Here is a 24,563-nt window from a genome sequence, read left to right on the forward strand (position 1 = left end):
GCATCCAGATTTCCCCAGATTTCCTTTGCTGATTCACAGATGTAGCACCAATTGCTGAGTCATAACGTTTGTGTCCTCACAAATGACAACATCAGCTCCTGCAACCCATCAGGTGTGATAACTGTGGGCGATCTCCCTGACCTCTGCAAATCATGGAGCTCTGCCAAACCGCCTTCTGATGACCTCATCCTCCTTGCTCAGCAACTAACTGTACTTCTATTGACAGAAGATGCTCCACAGACTATTCCCCACATTTTCTTTCTCTGCAGTGAGAAATTCAATTATGACATGTTGCTTGTAAAGTACATCACCTACAGATGCCATTTTGAAACTGTCCTGCAGCTACACTATGTGTTGGAAATGACGGAAACTTGGCGCACTCACTCAGGTGACTTCAAATAATGCATATATATCCTTTTGCATTAGTAGCATTGTTTTCAGCTGAGAAAAAGATATTCAGATTCTGCTCTTGCTGGAGGTAATAATACTCATCATTCAGCAGTGCGTTATGTCAGTAAATTGACGAGTGGACCAGTTACCTGAACATCTCACAGACAGAAGTAAGTTGCTAGATCTACCAGAGAAGCACAGTATGTTGCAGAATCTGATGGAGATACTGAAATTACCTAGCTTCGTGCATTCTTAAATGAACTTGGTGTCAACATGGAGCAACCAATCAACTCTCTGTGGACAACTAGAATGCAATACAAGTAATGAGAAACAATGAACATCACAAAAGAAATAAACATATTTACATAAAGTTTCATTATGTTTGTGAGAAAATAAATTACGATTCCATTTTTGTTTCCCATGTTTGATCAAATCTATTGGCAGACATCTTAACAAAAGCACCTTCCAAATAAAAGTTTCAAACTTACAGCAAATCATTATCAGTTGTATCATTAAAGTCAACAAAAAAAAAAAAAAAAAAATGGGAGTGTTGCGTAGTATCACTTGTTGTGCTGATTATCTTTGAATGTCTGTGTTCAGGCTGATAATGTTTTAGTGCCTCTCATGTATTTTTATCTTGGGCACTTCTGACTGACACATTGTCTTTTATTCTACTTCACGTACTTTTCATTCTATACATTGGTAATTGCTAATGTTCTGTGTCCTTTTCTTGAGTGCCTTCATTTTATTAAAAAAATAAAACTTTTATATCTTGATTACAGTCTGTCTAAAACGTTGGGCATTCCAAGTGCTCCTTTTTATTAAATAAAATCTTCCCTTAGTTTTGTTTGATATTAGGATGCAGTTTGTAACGAAGAATTTCATAGCAAAAAATCTACCTTTTGAAACTTAAGTTACAACCTGCTGGAGGCCTGTAAACTCTCAGTGCTATAATAAATGTGTTTTGTGACCAACTAATGTGGCACAGCATTGAAAAAGCTGTTCATCACAATATTTGTTATCCTGAATGGTCTGAGTCTTACTCAAATTTTTGTGTACACTTGGCCAGCCTCTTTATTTTATCCTAATAAAGGCCAAAAGAACACACTGAAAGTCACTGATACTGTTTGTCTCAATACGGATTCTCAGGGCAATTAGCACTGGAAGTAGTTTCTTACCAGAAGCATTCAGATGCAAACCATGTTGTAATAAATAATTATTACAGCAAAATATACATGAATTGGTTTTTGATTTATCACTGTCTACTGGTTGGTCAGCACAACTAATTTAACAGAATTTGTGATCAATCATTTAGTAGAATGTTTGAGTCAATTTGATATACAGATACATGGGATATTCATTTAGGTTAATCAGTTTTCCTCAATTTTGTTTGTGAGTAACTGAATTCATAAAAAAAACATATTTCTGTTGAAAAGGTATTTATTATTAAAAACTTAATTCCACTGCTATCTTATAATACAATTTCATCACATACATAAGAAAATGTAATAACGGCACAGTTTAGTAACAAGAGCAATGTAGCTAAAATTGATGACAAATAATTCCACCAATATTGCTGCCATTAACCACCAACAGGAAAAAGTAGGTTAACAAACTTTGTAGTTATGGCAACATGTTCTTTACAACTTCATTTCTATATGTAATCAAACCAGAATATCTACTTATAGGAAGCAGAAAAATGTGAATAATTTAGTGGACAGATCTAGCAGTACACTGTTCAGCATGTTAGATGGCCCAAAGGAAGAAAGATATGATCCTTATTACAGTGCCAGTATATTTTTTTTAGAATTATCTTCCCAAAAGGTGATTTTACATCAAGGGGTAAACTGACAAAACTGTCCAACACGTACTTGTCCAGGAACTGTGTACATATCACCTAATGTCATGCCTAGCATGATGTACTCAAATGACAAGAAACCCTCATCATCAAACTGTAGAATGAGGATAGTCATCAAATGCAAACATCATTAATGTCAATTAACATTCTTGGCATACATATTAATACACACACTAAAAAGCTATTTTTAATGCCAAAATTAGAATAATTTTGTAGAAATTTAAATTTGTGTACAACTTGATTGCTTTACAAATCATTCAAGTATTCCGAAAAGAAAGTATGAGAATGGTTACTTAAGATTATACTATATAATCTCTTCAATATACCATTCTTAGAGACTTAAATCAAACTGATTAACTTATTACATTTTCATTAAAACAATAAATAACAGTTACTAACCCAGTGTCTTAAATTCATCTAAGACATCCAAGTTTGTACTTCCACTTAATAATATACGACTGGTATGTTCTTAGAACAAACCATTTAGTACAGGGCATTGCCCATTACAGTTTACATAGCTCAACGAATTTCCAATAATACTCATGTAATTCAAGATGTGCCATTTATTTCTCTTTGTTTATTTCCTTTATTTTACAGCTGTTCATCCTGTCATGAGGCTAAATGTTTATGAAAGTCTGCCAGTTATGGGTGAACACAGAATATAGCCTCACTGGTCAGAAATTTTTTCTCTTAAAATAGAAATTACTGAGGAAAGTATTTTGTACTTTTGAAATTCTAAGAGTTAATGAGCTGTGTCAATGGCTGAATGGCACTTAATTAGGAGAATTTTTAAAAATCTTCACAAACACACATTTTTGTACACAAGACTCATCAACTACTGCAAAACTTGACATTTGCTCATTTTTTCTTATATTGCTGAATGACATATACATATATAAAAATGTCTGTATCGTACTATACAAAAGTCTTTTTCTTTCCAATGACTAAATAGAATATGTACAAATTTTAATAGTATATTTTCTGTGAACAAGCATTCACAATGCAGCAGGACTTGTCACACGTTCAGTATAATTAATATAAGTCTGAACTTATTATATTCCACAAATAATTATCACAAAATAAGTCAATGGGAAAAGGTTTTAACAAATTTTCTTAAAAAAAGTAAATGTTGTGATTAATTTTGCTTCAAATGAAATCATTGCAGTTCAAAAGGAATATTATTCAATTCCCAATAAAATAATTGCCAATTACACAATACACTCAAATATCTTTAACACATTTTCAAATTTACAGGCACTTATTGAATCAGATTACTTCTGTCTATAAATGATGATGAATGATCTTATTGTGCACAACAATGTTGTCAAGCTGTGGCCATAACATCTTACTGACAAAACAGATATTACATTCTTACGTTTCTTCATAGATTTCATTATCAATGCGGCTGTTCTTCACTCCTGTCTTTCCAGTCCATGGGTAAACCTCAGGGCAAGCCTGGCAGGTACGCATGTATCTAACTCCAGATTTATGCCACAAGTTGCACACCTTTGGGTTGTTGCATTTCTTGGGTCTATCCTGTAACAAATACTTGCTCATTAGTCTTCACATATTCAATCAGTTGTTAAATAAAATTAACCAGCCAATAACAAACTTAATGAAGAAAAGTGACAAAATGGAGTTGGTATAACAATCATACCTCCAAAAGTATGGATGTTCATTGTTCAATTAATGATAACATGTAACAGACTACACTCAGTATTAAGCTCTTGGACAACATGTTAATTCCTTGGAAGCTTAAGATCAAAGAGAAAACACTGAAGGGTATTACACTCTTTCCCTTTGCAGGACTACAATACCTTATCCTCTCTGAAGTTTCTGACAGAGAAATGCCATGCTCTTGAAAACGGAGTTAGGTAACATTTTATATCTTGCAGCAGTGAGTCACTCTCTTAATATAAATGAAAAACGAAATTGAATACTTGAGCTTTCAGAATATTTCCAGTAGTTCCTTAGCAAGGAAAATAGATGAAGAAAAAAACAGGAAAGGGCAATGAAATGCGTCCATGGCAAGCAGGGAGTGACTCATCACTCACTGGATCAGTGGAGAGGAAAAGCAGGTAAAGAACTGGAAGTGAAAATTGGCTAACATTGTACAGCACTCATCATGAGCTCAAATAAACAATGGCTGAAGACCCAGGACTGAAAAGAGCGAGAAAAATTAAAGTGATGCAAATAAAAAAATAGGAAAATTAGGATACTGAATAAATGGACGAAAAACAAAAGAAAAAAAAATGATCAAATAGTCCACAGGTATAATGTTGGTTAATAGTGTCCAACAGGCACAATATTTTGACAATTCGACTTGTCACCATTGGTCAGGTGCACTGATGAACTGGCCTCCTGGGACCACATGGCCAGCTTATATCCCCCCTTCCGCCCACCCTGTGAGCTGTTCTGTGAACAGGTGCACCCGAGGGCACATGTCAGTGGCCAAGGAGGTTACCGTGTCGCTGACTGTGGCCGACGATGCTCAGCAGGGCACCTGTGAAGTGTTAACGTGGGTGTAGTTACTTTGTTCACCCACATTGTCAGAAAGTTGTGTATGCTGAGTGTCTTCTTAATCACACCCAGTGCTGGTTTCCAAGCTGTGCTGATACTATAGCCAAAGTGCCAGTTAATGAGATTGCCTCTGGTGTGTATTCCAAAAGCCTCTCTAATGATATTGTTCCAATACTTAGAACTTTGCACTAAAATACTGATAATGTTCATATTCCATTGCATGGGTCTCAGACAAACAGTGCTCTGTGACAACTGACTGGTTATGATGTATCAGTCAAGTGTGCCACTAGTTTTCTTTGCAGTGACCTTTGACAGTGTGCACTGTTTGTCCAATATATTTCTTGCCCCACTGGTACAAAATATGGTAAACACCAGCCTTCTGTAAACTGAGTCATCGTTGACTCAATAATGACTATGTATTATTGGGCAGGCAAATGACAGTTCTTACTTGGTGCTTTTGCAGTATGACCTGACAGTGCACAAGTTCATGGTAAAAAGGCAGTGGCTGCCACTTTCTCTGTTACTTCATCTGTCTCCAACGCGCTGTAGTGGAGGGATGCAGAGTGTGGCTAATCTGTCATTCTGTTAACTATTTCTTTGAAAAACAGTTCTGAGGAATACTCTCTGCATCTGATATTGTGCATGCCCTTTACACTAGTGTTTTTGGTACTCCATTCTGTGTTTTTAGTACTCCATTCATCTGCACAGGTTGATGGCAGCTATCTGGTGCATCACAGATCAGTGTATATTTTTTTCCAATACACTCAATAGCCCTGGGTGCCATCAGCTCTTTTCTTGACATGACTTTGGTCTCCATACCAAATTTAATGTTGTGATGAATGAAGTTCTAATGTATGAGGAAGCCATGGCATTTGTCCCTTCCATGAGGTCAGATGAATGTGTAATCAGCTTAATGGAAAAAGCAAGTGGGTTCCCATTTGGATGACTTTAGGGTTCCTTGAAGTGCTCCATACACAAATTCACAATCATTGTGACTCCCTCTGTCAGTTCATAGCATTTTCCATTAAACAGAAAATACCTGGAAAAGATGGTGGTCTTATCATCAAATATCTGACCAATGAGTTCAAGTGATTCACACAGAGGAAACCAGGTGAAAAGCCACTGCACTTGAAGCATGCCAGCAAATTACAGCAGTATTTTGTCATGTGGCCTTCTCAGGTCCAAATACGAGATTTCGCTGACCATCCTAACACAGCTGTGATGTTAGCAAACCAAGGGAGAATACCACAAATTTATCACAACTGAACAAAAATATATGTATACTTGAACACAGATAGTTCCCAAACTAACAAAGGAATATTCCACTGCAAAAAATAAAAAATAAATTAACTTCACAAATTTCTACAGTAAGTCTCATGCTGCAACAGAAGTAGCATAGATGCCTTAGAGATGGAACCATCATTCAGTAGCTAGTGAAATGTTTGAAACTAATTTCTAATAGGAAAAAATTATGATTTCACTCTTAAAACAATTTTTGATAGTATTGCAAATAATGAAGAATGATAGCAAGAGAGATATCAAACTGAAACACAAGAAAGAAGCACTAAAGCAATGGCATGAAGAAAATTAGATTTTTGTACTATAAAGATGCAGAGATATGCAAGGCTTTTTTTTTGGGGGGGGGGGGGGGGGGGGCGGCTCCTCTTTCCGAAGGAAACTACGAAAAAGTAAAGATAATAAAAAAAAACTTTTCTTTACCTACCTGTGGCCATGCTATAGTAAAATATGACGAATGTCCAAGTATTTAAAACACTACACATTCATTTTGGCAGGAAAGAGGAGCACACTGAATGAAATGGATATATTCCAGCATTAAGTTTAACACTACTCAATAGCCTGGATTAAGGGATACACATTACAATAGTGGGAGAAGCAAACCAAACAGCGGCTGTGATGTGGAAGAGAGCAAATTTAGAAATTAAGGAATAGAGGAAAACCTGAGAAGCAACTTGAAAATTGAGTAATGGGGGATACAGAGTCTGGAATAAAACAATAGGTGAAAATAAAATGTTTGTCAACTAAGAATGGTGGTGGGAGAACAGCAAGCACTGAAACTTGTATAATTCTGTGACGAGCCTGTGCTGAGAAAAGGATGAATCCAGATCGCCTTCCTCGCTAAGCAGGACCAAATTCACAGCTTTTGTGTCCAGTGCATGCTCTGCAACTGAATACTGTTTGTTACCAGAATATAGTCTTTGTTTATATCCTTGATCTATATAGCAGCTTACTGATCATGCACCACAGGAAGATGAATCATAATGGCACATCAGCTGATATGTTGATCCAACATGATGTTGATAAACACCAGCTATGGAGATGTAGTACATGAAGACAAAAAATTGCAGTTACAAGGGTGGCAGATCATTTGGCGAGCAAATTTCTTAAGAAGGACAAAAGTTTGGCCAAGATTTTAAGGAGTACAGGAGTGATGAAAAGTTCTTTTTGGTGGTGTATGGGGGAGTAGTGTGTAAAATATGCTTAATTTAATAGTATGTCTTCAGAAAATCAAGGCTTTGTCAGAAATGCTGGTTAACATGCTCCAAGTTAAGGTAGTATTGTTTCACAAATGGCACTCCTTAAGGATACTTGTTTACACAAGTTTCATAATAGACAGGTACTAATACAGTTTATAACAGCTGAATCATCTTTTTAATGTACATCTTGATTCATTCCACTTTCTTTGGTGTTAATCTACATGATAGAATCTACACAGTATGATGAATGAACAGGGTTTACTGAATCAAAATCACTAGTTTTGGAGTTGCTTAAGGTAGCAGTTTTAAGCTAATTCTGAATCAGAATCAGAGAAGAAGTAATGGTTGTGCTTTGCATTTTTACACTGAAGAAGTAAATAAACAGATACTTGAACAGTGAATGCAACAGCAGGAAGGAAGAAAGTTCTTCGTGCCATAAGAATGATAACTTTAATAGTGCAAGTATAGTCTTTGTTCTTTGGGTTGCTATATACTGCAATATGGACCTGACAATTGGTGAAAAGAACATCAAGGCAGAGAAAGGTGACATCAAACTCCAAAAAGGTTGCTGAATCTTATCAATTAAGAAGTTCTGATAAATTTAGAAGCAGAATTACATCATGGGTCAAGATGAGGAAAGTGTCTTGAATGTAACTAAATCAGAAGTATGGATGAGTGCTCAGGAAATAAAAAAAATCAATCCAAAGTGACATATAAAATGACTGATAAAAAAGAAAGAAAGCCATTCTGTTTACTGCTGGGGACTCATGGAAGTCTCAGGTCTGCTTAGAGGAAGGCACTGCCTGAGGAAATTTTTAGCAGTAGCTATATCATACATGCAGAAAATTTTGATATACAGGGGAATAGATTAGTGATCTCTAGCAAGGCCTATGAGTGGGAATTAAGGGACACAGATTCTGGATGATCCCATTAATGAATAATAGGTGCAAAAACAAAAAGAATCTTACAATCAATACACCTCTGACAATAACGAAGGTAGAAATATGTTCAATGACAAATAAAAACGTTTTTTGTGATGAATTTGTTCTATTAAATATTCTTGGAGCACTTCTCACATTAATTATTTATGACACTCTCAGCTTTTGACAATATGCAAAAGTTAGAAAAACATTTTACTGTTGAAGAAGTAATGGAATCACAGAGAAGTTCTGTACCTGATGTAACTGTGTCCACTGTGACTAGAGATTGCATTGGCACCAATGATGAAATGTCATTCACAGCATCTTTGTTTCTACCACACTGTATATTAGAGGGCAGACTACCGTGCAAGCTCTCAGTACTAAGTGCCCACTTCCACACATTGCTCAGTGTGAATCCCGTGCAAACTAATAAAGTTCTAATTTTCACAATCTCTTTGATAACTGTGTAATCCCTGTCTTCTCAAACACAATTTTGTGCTTGCTCATAAGACTGTCTTCAAAACAGCAGATTTTTTAAATTTCTGTACTTGATATGAAGTCGGTGTTTGGTACAGTGCTGGGAAATGGTTTGAACAGACCGTCCCAAGTAGTTACTGCCACAGTCACAAGAAATGTGTAAACAACTGGGACTCTGAAATCATGACTATATCCTTTACAGGGCACATCATCTCTTGGATTTCCCTAGGCAGTCAAAAGAAAGTTTTAGTTCAACATCTGTTTAAGATTCACCCTATTTTATTCAATGTTGTTCCACGAGACAGAAGGAACATCATGGATTTTGTTCCCCCAGCCCCAGTATTTGATTGGAAATTGAAATGATACAAGCAATCGGTACATACCCTAGAGCCAGCCATCTTGTTCTTTGCACCACACTTGGTGCCCAAACATGACTACAATTTGATGTTTGTACTAACAAAAACAGTACTTTAAAGCAACCAAAAATTACAGACCTTTACGCTTCCCAGAGGCAGGTACATCAAGTTTATAACAGTGGTGTTAGCCATAATTTGTGTCAACCTCAACAAATAGGTGTTTTGTCTGACAAGTAATCTTCTCTGTCATATTTCCGACCACAGTTGAACTTATAAGTTCTTGTGTTTAAAATGATTTAGCCTGGTGCTGAAGGTAAATTGACTACTGGTTTTTACATATCAGGGTTTCTCTAGTTCTTTAGTATTAATGTAGTACAGGTGTATAAGAGGTATTGTAAAATTTTCATAAATGCCACTTTGTGGTGGATGTCGATATAAGCCAGACAACCTCTGCTATATCAGTGGGAAGTTCACCTTTGTCAGAAATAGGAAGAAAATTTCAACAGTCATAAAGAAAGCATATAAACATTACTTTGGAGTAGAGATAGGAGACCAAGATAAAGAATGGGCACCACATTTTTGTTGAGCTACATGTTACTACAAACTAATTCAGTGGTGGAAAGGTAAAGAGAATGTGGCATTGTTCGCTGCGCACATGGTGTGGAGAGAGCCCAAGGGCCATGTTACTGACTGTTACTTCTGTCTAACAAAAATTCAGCATTGCACAAACAAAAAATTGAAGAGGTACATAGTTTACCCAGATCTACCTTCAGTGAGAATGCCAGTGCAGCATTTTGACAGCCTTCCAGTACCTTCAAGAACTCCAGGTCAAATTCAGAGTGACAGTGAACTAAGTAGTACTGAAGAAATCACAGATGATGATCCTTTATATCACTGCACAAGTGAGTCATCATCACATTTGTTAACACAAGCAGATTTAAATGATTTAGAACGTGATCTAGGACTAAGTAAACAAAAGGTGCAGCTGCTTGGTTCAAGACTACAAGAGTATAATCTACTCGACCAAAGTCCTAAAATCAGTGTGTTCAGGCACTGAGAACATGCCTTTATTTCCTATTTTGCAACTGACAGAGCACTGACATTTTGCAATAATGTTGCTGGCCTAATAAAAGTGCTGAATTTCACCTATATTTCACAGGAGTGGAGACTTTTCATAGATTTGTCAAAGACAAGTCTCATGGGTGTTTTGCTCCATAATGGAAATAAAATACTCTCTGTTCCACTAGCTTACGCCAGCTTGACCAAAGAGAATTGCGAATTCATACAAATGATGCTAAATTCATTACAATACAACAAATACAAATGGAAAATATGTGCAGACTTCAATGAAATTGCTATAGTACTGGGAATGCAATGAGGCTACACAAAGTATGCCTGTTTTCTTTGCAAATGGGAGAGTCAAGACAGAAATTCTCACTACAAGAAAAAGAAATGGCCTAGACAGAGATGGAAAGTGAGCGAAAAGAATGTACAACATGGAAGTCTGGTAACTCCTGAAGATATACTACTTCCACTGCTTCACATCAAACTTTGCCTAATGAAACAATTCATAAAGGCCATGGATCCAACAGGCAGTGGGTCTGTATATCTAACTACCAGATTCCTCCGTCTTTCAGCTGCAAAAATAAAGGAAGGTGTATTCGTGGGCCCACAAATCAAGGAGCTGCAGAAAGATGCAAATTTTCAAGCATGTTTAACTGACAAAGAAAAGACAGCATGGGACTGTTTCAAGATGGTGTCAGAAAACTTCCTCAGAAGAAGAAGAAGAAGAAGAAGAAGAAGAAGTGCTACTAACTACAAGGCAATGGTGGACAACATGATCAAAGCATATCAAGATCTGGGGTGCAATATGTCTTTGAAGGTACATATTACGGACTCTCATCTGGATTACTTCAGTGAGAGTTGTGGTGACATATTGGATGAACACGGCAAAAGATTCCATAAAGACAGTTCTACCATAGAAATACATACCTTCTATGTTAGCAGATTATTGCTAGAATATCATTTGAGAGAAGAAATATTCACAATACAAGGGAAAAAAGTGACGTGCATTATAATACAATGGCTCATTTTTTTTAATCAATTTTCTGTAATTTCTTGTGTCAAATAAATGCTACACAGCATATACACAAAGATTACAGTCATAAAAATGTGAATTTGTTTATTGCATTTCACCTCATGTTTGCTGCACCATATCAGAAACAGAGCAGAGAAATAAAATTGCGATTACTCATAAACTACTCCTGACAGGAAAAAACTAAAAACAGTTTGAATTTAGCACTAGAAGTACAACTAGGGTCACAAAGAATTATTTTCTTTTTAAGAAACAGAAAAAAAGTTTTTTTGTAGAATAGTGTTATCTACATTATTTATCAAAACGCATAACCATTTGTCCTGTAACAATAGAAAACATGCATGGCTCATTGAATGGCAGTCCTGATTTTATTTACATGTTAAGGTATATTGGATAATGACTATAGTTCAGTCTTTGTACCAAAAGTAAAATGCATCTTACAGCAACCAAAAACTGCCTACATTATTTATAAAGAAATGTGAACAGTTCCCTATAACATTACAAAAATGGCTCACTTATTGGCACTACTGATCTAATTTACAGTTTAAGACACAGCAGTTGACAACTATAGTTTGGTATTAGTACCAATGTGAAATAGCACTGTAAAGAAATCAAAAATTGTATTATTTCTCAGCATATGAAGAGATGTTGTCATTACTGGTGTAATTTATCGGTCAAGGTACACGTGATACCAAAAACAAACTTTAGTTTCATCTTTGTGCTGAGCTGCGGCAAGGGACAATGGAACCTCAAACTAAGTGCCACAATGTTATTTCCAAGACAAATTGCCTTATTATTAGTTAAAAACTTGAGTTAGTTTGACTAAAACTGATGCATCACCTGCCCGAGTTTGATGATTAGGTGGCATAGCATGATGTAATCAGAGCAAAAGTAAAATTACCCACTGCTCTTGGTTGGAAGTAGTGTTGTATAGCGTTTAGACAAGCACTGTGTCCTGTGTTTTAGGGATTCCAATACTGGGCAAGCTGGCTCTGAACTCTGACAGGAGGTACATGAAAACCCACTGTTACACTTTTCAAGAGATTTGAAAAAAATGGTGTAAAATTCAGAAAATAATGTTTTAAGTAATAAAAGTTATGTATAGGATCCCCCCTTGCATCTGTGCACTTTGTGTATCATAGGTATACATAACAGACATCAAAGTACTTGTCAAGAACTTGTTTATTTTCTAATAATGGTTTGTTATGTAATAAAAATAGTAGATGTAACTGGAACTGGTAACTGTCTAGGAAGTACAAACATTTGACTTAATTTCATACATCATAATCAGTGTTTTTGGAAAGCCTGCAACAGTCATTCATCACATAAATAATGAACCACTGCACCAGTTACGTAGCTTTTCATGGCTAGCATGAGACATTTTGAGAATTTATTCTTGTTGTCAAAGCAAATATTTACATATGTATTTCGTGCAATGTTTGTGTATGTGATATTTTGCATCTCTTACACAGTAATTGTCTTTTTGAGGTTATCAGGTACCATGCCTCCTCAGTTATGTAGAAAACCACATGCATGCAAACTATCACTCACATTCATTGTTTGTGAAACATCGCAAAAAATACTTTGTAAATATTTGCACTTGGCAATGAGAATAAATTTTCGAAACACATCTTCCTAAGCATGAAAAAATATGTAACTGGTCCTGTCTTTAAACCAAAAACATTTGAGTAACACAAAGTGACCGAAGGTGACGATTAGCACTACAAATGGCCAAACAATGAAACACGCTAAATATGGTTTGAATAATGCAAAGGTTTTGAGATGATCACAACAATTATGAAGCTAGTCATGCACAGTACAGGCAGTGTGGAAATGATTGTGATTGGTGTTGATACCTTTAATTGAACAAACCTAGGTACTTCCATCAGCCACCACACCAAGTAACACTTCACACAGGAGGAGATAAAGTACAAATTAATCTGATTTTTATCCACTTACTGGTTCAGATCTGCTGAGTAAAATGCCCTGGTGTCAAGAAACTCCACCAAGTAATGTCTGTAAACACTACTTGATGGCCAACGTCATTTTACATCAATTACATCAGTTCTTTTCTCCACAAACATATTTTCATAAATAATAAATGGTGAGAAAATTGTAAGCATGTTGATACAAAATTGGGTGCAAATTAATATTTATGGAAACAATAAAAAATGTCATAAATGTTGGAAAAATGTTAATTCTGGGAACATAAAAGTTGAGTTATACTTTATTGGTTTTAGCTGAACAGAGATGAGTTTTTGTGAATATTAAAAGGCAATTTATATGTGAAAATAACACTGTGGCACTTAATTTGGCGTCAGTTGTGCCTTGCGTAAAGTGAGTACAGAGATCAATCTACAGACATTGCGAAGTGAACCTTAACCTGTAAGTTCGATCAGTAGTTGCCAGTAAGTGAGCCATGTGTGTTTTTTACTGTTACAGAACAAATCTTTAAACATTCTGATAAATAATACATGCAATTTATGGTTTCTTTAAAGTGCTTTTTTACTTTGATACAAAGATGGAACACAATCATCAGGAAGTGTTCATTGACCTGCAAGTAGATCAGTAATGGCAAAAAATGAGTAATTAGAGAACAAATCTTTATGCATTTTGATAAATAATACAGACGTATTATTGTTTCTCTGAAGTGCCTTTTTAAATTGGTACAAAGGCTTGTGTCGAATTAGCAAACTGCGGGACACTTGGACTGGCCCACTGAGACAGACCACAAGCAACTAGTAGTTTTTGAAACAAAGATATTAATCTGAGTATTAAAAATGGAAAACAATCAGAAAAAAGTGAAGGAATAGTGCTACTTTGAAACAGAAATTACAGAGTGTGGACAAACATTGATATTAAGTCAATTGGATCAGTCTTCTCTCATTCAAAATATTTTTATACTAATGTCTAATGACAACATTTGGAAATGCTACTCTGCACACATAAAAGATCCATCAAGAGCAATACTGACAATACATTACAACATATTTTAGCCACACTGCTTAAAAGTATTTCTGATTTGCTTATTTAATATCTTTGAGACTTGGTCAGTTCCAGAAAGACTTACTGCGTAGTTACACTGGAACGGTGGGAAGTTCTTGATCTCTGAAAGTGGTGTAGGTTGTCGTACCCACTGTATGGCTTGCCAGTTTGTCACCAGCCAGACATCATCCATTGCAACTATTGTGTCAAGGAATGCTTCGAAACCTTCCTTGTGATGAGGCTGTGTGAACCATGCTGCATGATAGAATAATCCAAATGGTGCCCTACAAAATATCAATTTAATATGAGCATTTTGTTACAAATGATCTCCAAACAAAGCATTGTGACACTAGTTTGCTGACTACATCATACATATACTATTTTTGTTGTAGCTTAAATATCTTGCATTGTATCAAGTACACTATATTTTGCATTTAAATTTGGTTCCAGAGACAAAAATGGTATGTATGAATTTTTATGAACTATCTCAATAACTTGGAAAATAATTTTTTGGATACATCATTGCAGAAAAGGTATCAAAAGACTTTGCAGAGTAATAGCCACTGTAAATACATTTCAACATCTATTGTCATTACTTACACCATGATTTACATTTACGTCACATACTAAGATCTACAGCCCCTGGTGGTGTAAAAAACTGAGCTCCTTACATTCATTTGCTGTCCGACTGTTTGTCGTTCCATCTGTTAAGATACTTTTTTCTGAGGAACAAGTGGACATATCAAGTTTAAATTTATGTCACACACTAACGGTATGGTTTATCGTACTTCATTAGTGAAAAGGTTAAATGTCTAAGTCAATGCAGTCAAAAGATTGCCAATTGTCACATATTTTGATACTTGCAAACTCACTAGTTAAAACCTATAGGGTACTATACCTATAGTCCTGTTGGCATCAAATCATGAAATTTGCAAAGAAGCAATGTTTTACAGTACAAGTAATGGAAAAAATTCAGAACATTGATAACTTTTAATCATATAACACAAAAAATTCTTTTGTCAATTGTTATCCAAATTAAAATTAAAACATTCTTGGAAGTCCTGGAACTGATATGTTGTCAGTATAATTGTTGACAGCAGACAAAAATTGTCATGATTCTTTGTGGCTGGTTGCTGTCCTAACACCATCAACATTTGTCTAAAAATCTCTAGCCTAAAAAAAGAATTACTTGAAGAACTACATGAAACATGATGTGTTTTATGGTAAGTTCAGAACATACTGTAAGTCTTATTGTACTGTCAACAAAAAGAATTCAGCAAGCAAAAATTATATAATGATAAATTTATAAAAAATCATATAATGATAAATTAATAACAGAATCCAAAAATAAAAATAAAGGCCTTTGGAAAGTTATGAAAATGGAACATGGTACAAACAAAACTTTGAAACTGAATCTAAATGATGAGTCGACATAAAACCTAATAAAGAACTGCCATAGAGCCAGTACTCAGTAAATCATGTAGCTAATTACAGGTCAGTAGCACAACTCAGCACATTTTCAAAAATATTTGAGAAATTGCTTTACAACAGATTAGAAAGTTTTATTAACAGATTCTCTTTAATATCAGAGCAGCAACATGGATTTAGAAAAGTTAAAACAACAACCACAGCAGTGTATGAATATTTCACACAACCTTAAAATCATTAGATAACAAAGAAATTACTACCAGTATTTTTCTTTAGATTTCTCTAAAGCTTTTGACATTATTGACCACACCATACTCCTAAGAAAGTTAGCTAATAAAAGTGTGAGAAGAACTGCAAACCAATGGTTAGAATCATATCTATCAAACAGAGTGCAAAAAGTTGATATGACATTTGAAAAAAAGAATATTAATGTCCATCAGTGAACTGTGCACTCCTCTGAGAAAATGCCTGTTAGCTATGGTGTACCACAAGGCTTAATCCTGGGACCCATACTGTTTCTGATATATATTGATGAAATGAACACAATGCTTACTTCAGGGCATACTACACTGTTTGCAGATGACACAAGTATTCAGATAACAGGCACAGACAAAGCTGACTATGATCAAAAGATTGAACCACTTATGTCATCACTGAGAAAATGGTTCAATGAGGATAATCTCATCATAAATGTGCAAAAAAAACAACCTACATCAGTTTCAGCATCTCATCTCAAAAAATTGAAATCTCCAACTTGCTCCTAAACTACCAAGAGTTCTCCAGTGTGAGCTCCTTAGGTTTCTTCATATAAGGCTTGAAGAAAATCTTAAATGGAACACACGTGTCAGTTATATCACAAATAAGCTGTCAACTGTGTGTTATATCTAAGAGCACTAATCAAATCAGTCTCCAAAGTAGTCCTTATACAAGTATATTATTCTTACATTGACTCCAAACTACAATATGGGATCATATTCTGGGGGAACTCACCCTGCATCAGAGATATCTTAAAAATGCAAAGAAAAGCAATATGTATAATACGCAATTTCAGACATAATGAATCACGCAAAGAACATTTCAAGAAACTTGGCATTATGACAATGCCATCTGTTTACATTTATATTATTATATCATTTGTTAAAACCTACATATTAAGCAAAGACAATCCATTAATATTAAATGAACACCTTCATAGCTACAAAACAAGACAGCAGTCTGACCTACATGTTTCAGTCCAGAACAACTTGTTACCAAAATGGTGTCCTACATGCTGGGATAAGGTCGTATAATAACCTATCAGCTGAAATAAACAAATAAAAAAGAAATACCAAGAGTTTTCACATATACATTAAAAAAATTTCTTTTGGAGCAAAACTTTTACGCAGAAAATGATTTTTTTTGAAAAGGCTAATAAATGTTAACAAATTTCTTAATAATTGATCACTTAGGCCTGATTATAGTGCATGTTTCCTTTAAGTATGAACAATTACCTTCTTCTAATATTGAACAAATTTTCATGGCACAGTTAAAATTGTAACAATACAACTGTAAAAATGTATGCTGACTTGACTAGTGTCATATGGGCAAACTGTACAGTATTATGATTACTTGGATCAATAAAGTACAATACAGTCTACTGGCTGTAAAGTGGTAACAATTACTATGTCAACCAAAGGCTAACAGAAAAATTGAAAGGTTTCATAATTTAAATATAGTTAATAAGTTTCCTTCACTTCCTTGGTTCTTTCCAGAGTGAAAGCAATTCTACCTACAGTTGTGGAAAAATGTTGTATGAAACTACACCAAAGTTATCAGAGATTTCTTCCACAACTTTCAACTTTTCTCATTAAATTGATGTAACAGATGAGTAACCTGAAAACTGCAGATTATTTCCACAAAAACAAAAAAGTGCCTTTCATCCACAAGGATCTTAAAAGTACAATTCACGAGTTCATTGGAAGTGATGAGATAAAGAATGGACTCATACAATCACTTGAAGATTCTTATAAAGTGATTCAACGTTTACCAAAACTTTTCACGTTAAAGACTAGGTATGTATTAATCAACATTAATGTTCACTGAATGACGCCAGCATATTTTCTTCCTGATGAAAGTACAATTGAAGACCGAAACACATCAGATCAGCTGCCTGTTAACCATAATACAACATGTTCTGAAGTGTACCATAAAGTGTACCATAACAATCAGTATGTTGGTGAAATTCCTTACTAAGTTCACGTGGATAAGATAGGAAGAAGAAGTTGATAGTTTATGGAGATTGTATGGTAGATTTATAAAAGATTCTGACAGGAATAATTATTTGGAATCATTATTTGGCTATTTCAGTCTGATTACAATAGTAAATTTCCCAGTTCATATGCAGCAAGATGGCAGGACCCTGGTTGACAACATTTTTATAGACAATGCTCAGGTTGAAACAATCAATGGATATACAGTTGTTAATTAGCTATCTAACCACAATGCATAATTAATGGCAATAAACAATGTAGCACCCTGCAGCTCTGAGGCATGGTCATACAAAGTAGTGACACTTATTTAAGGGAACAGGGTACGGTGTTAAATTCAATATATTCCATTGCAAATGTGGGTAATTATTTGAAAGTTCCTTTTCAAAACAGTTATCCCAAAAGTCCATTAAGAAAACAAGTGTACCCACGGATAACCAAAGCAGGTATGGGCAAATAAAGGCCTGCGGGCTGCATGTGTCCTGCCAATGTTTTTGTGTGACTCATCAAGGTAGACGGAACTATAAGTAACAATTAGTAACTTCTCTGAAATGCAAAGTTAACTAATACATACAATCATTTTAAAAGTTGCAGCCCTCTGCTCATCTCTGCTTTCACAGAGTGACACCTGAGCAAAACTATTGCCCACACTTGAACTAAAGGGATTAAAATTTCATGTAAGAGGAAGAATGAAATTCATAAAAAGCAAAATAAGTAAAGATCTGATGTTACTCGCATTCCACAAAAATACTGTAATATTTTAAGAAAATATCCAGAACAAAGCATGTCCTGACAGAAATTAATAATTCAGATGATAAGATTAAATTATATGGGATATCATCAAACAGGAGAGAGGATAGCCAATCAGTGAACACGATATTATAACTATTGAACTAAATTACAATGTTGCGACTGATAATTTACAAGTTGCAACTATTTTTAACAATCACTTTATAAATGCAGCAGCCACAAAAGGATTATATAGTTCAGTTAAAGAAGCAAGTAAATATATTAAAAATGTCATTCCACAAAACACTGAGTAACACTGAAATTAACAGAATTATAAAAGTTCTTAAAAATGAAAGCTCATATCATGTTGATGGGATTTAAATAGAATTCTGGAATCTTGTTCTACTTAGTAAATAATGTCCTTAGTAATGTACATAATGTATCACTGGTGCAGGAATTTTTTCCAAATAGATTACAAGTATGCAATTGTTTAACCTCTTTGTAAGAAAAGTGACACGACAGACTTCAAAAATCATTATCTCAAGCTACAGATACATTCACACACCAAATACTACAAGCCATAAGTAATGAAATATGCCAGTTAGTATTTTTGTGATTTTTCCAAGGCATTTTCTTGCACAAATAATGTTACTCTATCAGAAAAGCTTCAGTTTTATGGAACTGAAGGACCTAGCACACAACTGATCTAAATCATACTTAACAAGTAAAATGAAAAAAAACTTGTACTGAATAACTCAAACAATGTTGAAAGGGCAAAGAATTTAGTGAAATCATGAAGGGAGTCCCACAAGGTTCATTTTGGGTCACTCCTATTTCTTATATATGTGAATGATCTCCCACTTAACGTTCATCAAGAAGAATTGACATTTTTTCAGATGATATTAGTGTTATAATAACCCTTGTCAGAGAGCAAGTAACACAAAATAATGTTAATGATGTTTTCTGAAGAATTGTTTAGAATAAAAGCATATTACTCATTTGCTCAAATGGTTACATTCAGCTACTTCCAGTCTGCGTATAATTGCTAGTCTCGAAAACAAATGAATCAGCTTCCTGGTATATTTTGCATATTTCCACTCAGTACTGTCTTACAAAGTACTTTTCTGCAGCAATTCATAATTTAGAAAGTAAGCACTGACTACACAAAAGTGAGAAGTAAGACTAATATAATAATATTCATCACAAACATTCTATCACAGTTTGAGGAGAGTAGTGATGTCTATACCTACAACACTGGAGGTAAAAATGATTGCTAATCATAGTAAACCCCTTATATGTCCAACAGCTGATATTTTCTAATATTCCACGCAAACATGTACTTCACTGCCCCTGCTGTTTCTTCAATTCTGTTGCTTTTTTCACTAAAGTGGAGCCTCGATTATCCTGAATTTGTAGGATTGTAAGTAATTTGGATTACAAAAAAATCTGAGTAATCCAGACATTGAAAATAAAATTGAATGACTTTGGTTAACCACAACAAACAAGCCCACTAAACTTCTTTTCATGTAAGCAGACAAACATCATTCCAACCCTTCAGTAGCATGAATGTGTGGGTAGGATCATTTTATGCAAGATGGTGCTCCTCTGCACATTGCACAGCCAGTGAAGTGGCTGCTGCAGAGACATTTCAGAAAAGCCAAAATTATAACCCATCATTTCCCTATAACCTAGCCATCCAGATCACCAGATCTTAATCTGTGTGACTTCTGGCTGTGGGGCTTGTTCAGTGCTCCAATTACACACATAGATGAACTGATGGCACACATTGCACAACACATTCTGGATGTAACCCCAAAGGCACTGTTGTAGAATATGCTGTTTCTCGATTTCAACTTGTGGCAGGAAACTGTGCACACCATATTTTGAACATATCTTGCGCCTGTCTCATGACAATTAGAAACTGATGTCATTTTGCTTTTCCTGAAATTCTTGGCCTCAGAACACTTAGAAGCTGATTTTTCTCGTGATGACTGGGTGTTGTGTGATGTCCTAAGGTTAGTTAGGTTTATGTAGTTGTAAGTTATAGGGGACTGATGACCATGTCTGTTAAGTCCCATAGTGCTCAGAGCCATTTGAACCATTTTTTTAATATATTTTTCTCATCCATTGCGGTACAACCTTGCGAAACTAACAGTGCCACAACTGTTGACTGCCAAACTTGCTTAGTTCATGCACATTGGACAGTACAGATGGTGTAATGTACAACTCAAATCATAGCAGACATAGTCGTATTCATTTGTTATTTGTAGCTGACACCATTTACGTTGAGATGCTTACAGCAGCATCTGTTGCTAAAATTTTTGTTAAAAATTTTTCCATAATGTTTCCCCTCGTGTCAATACTACGCTGTTTAAATTTTACATCATTCTGAGCAATGGTCCTCTTTCTACAGCAATTTGAAATGGGAACTTTAATTATGGACACTGTAGCTTATTCCTCAAATCTGACATGACTGAACTTCCAACATCAAATTTGTTATAAAAGTAGTTATATACTTTGGCATCTTGAGATCTTCAGTGCTTTCTTAGATCTTGTTTGAAGGTACACTACTATAATCTTTTTCAATGTCAAAAAATGTTATCACAATATTCTTTCCATGTTGCTGCTACTTTTCAGTCAGTATTCTTACCACAAAGATAAGATCCATAGTGCTGCAATTCTTCTTGAACCCATGTAGCTCCTTTTCGAGAAGAGGCACCACTATTTTCCTAAGTCTCATTTTTTTTCAGTAACTTTAGAGTATATGTGATAGTGTGATGCCCCTGTAGCTATTGATCATTCTCATGTTCAAACTTTATCCACTGCCTGATTCTCTTTTTTTGTTTATGCTCTCTCATCTTTTCATTGGCCAATCCTTCACATCCACTGAATGACATCTGTCACTGAATGAAATCTTTCTTATTCTTAGTATTCTGTGTCTACCTTTCCTCTTGCCAAAGATGTTTACCTTTTCACTGTCTTAATGAGTTATTTAAAGCATACTATAGAAAAACAACTAAGTTTAAAGAGTCAATGAACAATGTTTCCAGTGCCACTGGCTGGATTTACAGCTATGAATGTTTTCTTTTATCTTTGTAATTTCAATTTACAGTTTAAATAAGGACAAATATTTGCTTGGAATAAATTCATACCAATGGATGATTCAGTTGATGAAAGCCTGCCTCTATCTAAAAATCAACATACAGCATAAATTACGCAATGATTTCTTATGACACAAATATCTGTCAGGACATAAAAAACAACACAGAAAAGTTGGGAACACAATACCTGTTAGTTGTATAATGCCTCTCAAAATTTTTTATGAGCATTTTATAGACACCATCAGCAGTTGGAGGGTTGCTGCACGCATCACCCATAGAACATCGTCCACCGTTGAGATCCTGCCACATTACCATGGGGACTTCCCAGACACCTGTGAACAATCAGATGTTTGATTATTCACTTCTATTTTTGAGAGATACTCTGTGACTATGGCATGGACACTATGTAGAGGGAGAGAGAAGAGCAAACGTGCTAGCAAAGGTACATTCTGTAGAATGAAGCAGGTGAAGAAATCCAAAAAGTCTCTTTCTCTAATTCCATATTCTATAGGACAAAGATGGATCAAAAATGATTTCGGTCTCAAAGTCAGCTTTTCCATCACCATTACCATTACTAAGATTTCAACATAATACTACATGTTTTACTGGACATTAATTAAGGCAAATATTTCCAAAAACAATATCGCAGATGAATTATGGTATCACTTACCAGGATAAGATCGAGTTGGACAAGGTGGAATCATACAGTCATGGAATATCTTGTAATCAAGAGTATAAGGCCAACTGGGTGGGCGGTTTTCATACACAGGCATTGAAGAATCGTATGTGAAGTTTAAGTCATAGAGCATCTTGAACATTTTGTTACCACCAATCTGGAAAGGTGTAAAACAGTTTTAAGCATTTAAATAGATAACTACTCAAAAAAATAGGAAATATTATCCTTATTCCACATTGATTATTGTGACAATGTGTATTTCATAATGTGATATGAACAGTACTTTTGCAGACAATTTGATCCATGAACATTATTTTCACTGCAAAATAAGGGTCTGCCAGAAATATGACTAGTCAGTTACCTCTTAAGTCAATCTCAGTGGTCTGTATACATGTGTGACACATTTGAAATCAGACCTTCTGATTTTTAGAAATTTGCTATACTATGGACAGTATTTGAGAAAAAAAGGATTGGCAGTCTACGGCAACTGAATAACAAGAAACTGGAGAATGACTGAAAGACATAAAAAAAAAAAAAAAAAAAAAAAATGCGGCCACATCTTTTTGGCTTCCAAAGGTCTCTTCTTTGGGAAACAGGAAAAATAGGAACAAGTTGAAACCCATTTTTTGCTCACAATACGTAATTTCAAGTGCATGGGCAATGTCAACCAAATATTATTACAGCATGCTGTTTCCATGAAAGCTGGTCAGCTGTGTATAAAACCAAAAATTTACCTCTCAAACTGGTCTTTGACAGAATCTCATCATTCACAATATTTTGTATACTTGGATTACTCAGTTTAAAGTGAATAATACTTGTGTTCTGTATGTTAACTTTTCAGATGTCTCATTTAATGTGAGCTTTTGCCTTTCAAATTAAGTTTTGAAGCTCTTCAATAAGGCTGGGCTCACTGTCTGCACAACAGGCCTGGGATTTTTCGTCAGCATACACAGTTATCAGATTCTTATTATTGAAAGAACTTGGTAAATCATTTTTATAAAATATGAACAGGAATGTACCTAAAATGGAGCCCCAAGGCACAGCAAAGTCTATATTCTTTATTCTTTAACATCTCCTCTACAGTACTTTTGCATTGTCATGTATAATTTCTGTACACCATTATCAACCTCTGAAACACTTTTCCAGTGATTGTATGAGCTTTCCAGGGACACCACCCATTGCAATTTTTGATAACAGTGCACCATGATAAACTCTGCTGAAAACTTTGGAGAAGTTTTCAAGAGCTCCTGCCACCTGGGTCTTTAATTTATTTTTCCAAATACATAATGGACAATCTGTTGATGAAACACTAAATGAATGATCAGCTGACATCCTTGACTCTCAACACATTTGCTGTTACTGTCGTGAGAATGAATTTCTAATTCTTTACAGACAGAATAAACATGAAAAAATACCACACAGGAAAAAGTAGTGTAAAGTTCTGTAATTGCAAATGAATAAAATAATATCTAACCTGAGCATAGTGGTTATGATAAAAATCACCACATAAAATGGAAAAATATGTGCAACTACAGCATGGCGGCATTGCTCATTGCATCTCTCTCTCTCTGGTCAAGCTGATCTTGACTCATAGCTCAGATCATGGAAACAAGTTTCACTGTATGATCTGTTTGCCAAAGAAGAAATTGTTTCTCCTATGAATACAGAACAGACAAGAGGGGGAAAAACAGGTGTAAATGCAGTGAAGTGGCGTGCATAGAAGAAGAATTCATTTTGTACAGTCCTGGAAATGGAAAAAAGAACACATTGACACCGGTGTGTCAGACCCACCATACTTGCTCCGGACATTGCGAGAGGGCTGTACAAGCAATGATCACACGCACGGCACAGCGGACACACCAGGAACCGCGGTGTTGGCGGTCGAATGGCGCTAGCTGCGCAGCATTTGTGCACCGCCGCCGTCAGTGTCAGCCAGTTTGCCGTGGCATACGGAGCTCCATCGCAGTCTTTAACACTGGTAGCATGCCGCGACAGCGTGGACGTGAACCGTATGTGCAGTTGACGGACTTTGAGCGAGGGCATGTAGTGGGCATGCGGGAGGCCGGGTGGACGTACCGCCGAATTGCTCAACACGTGGGGCGTGAGGTCTCCACAGTACATCGATGTTGTCGCCAGTGGTCGGTGGAAGGTGCACGTGCCCGTTGAACTGGGACCGGACCACAGCAACGCACGGATGCACGCCAAGACCGTAGGATCCTACGCAGTGCCGTAGGGGACCGCACCGACACTTCCCAGCAAATTAGGGACACTGTTGCTCCTGGGGTAT

The 24,563-nt window shown here is 35.6% G+C and overlaps 1 protein-coding gene across 14 annotated transcripts in view; it reads right to left on the bottom strand.

Moving 5' to 3' along the window:
• Positions 1–1,812: 1,812 nt before the first annotated feature.
• The window catches only part of LOC126274364 (uncharacterized), a 317,226-nt gene continuing 294,475 nt past the window's right edge, over positions 1,813–24,563 (bottom strand). For all 14 annotated transcript variants that reach the window (XM_049977120.1, XM_049977119.1, XM_049977107.1 and 11 more), the window contains 4 exons: positions 22,271–22,433; positions 21,788–21,932; positions 14,182–14,380; positions 1,813–3,784 (listed from right to left, as the gene is read on the bottom strand). In XM_049977120.1, coding sequence (XP_049833077.1) covers positions 3,620–3,784; positions 14,182–14,380; positions 21,788–21,932; positions 22,271–22,433 — 672 coding nt within the window. In that variant the 3' untranslated portion in view covers positions 1,813–3,619. The remainder of the gene's footprint in view (positions 3,785–14,181; positions 14,381–21,787; positions 21,933–22,270; positions 22,434–24,563) is intronic.

Source organism: Schistocerca gregaria, chromosome 1 (genome assembly GCF_023897955.1).
Source record: "Schistocerca gregaria isolate iqSchGreg1 chromosome 1, iqSchGreg1.2, whole genome shotgun sequence".
Classification (NCBI taxonomy): Eukaryota; Metazoa; Arthropoda; class Insecta; order Orthoptera; family Acrididae; genus Schistocerca; species Schistocerca gregaria.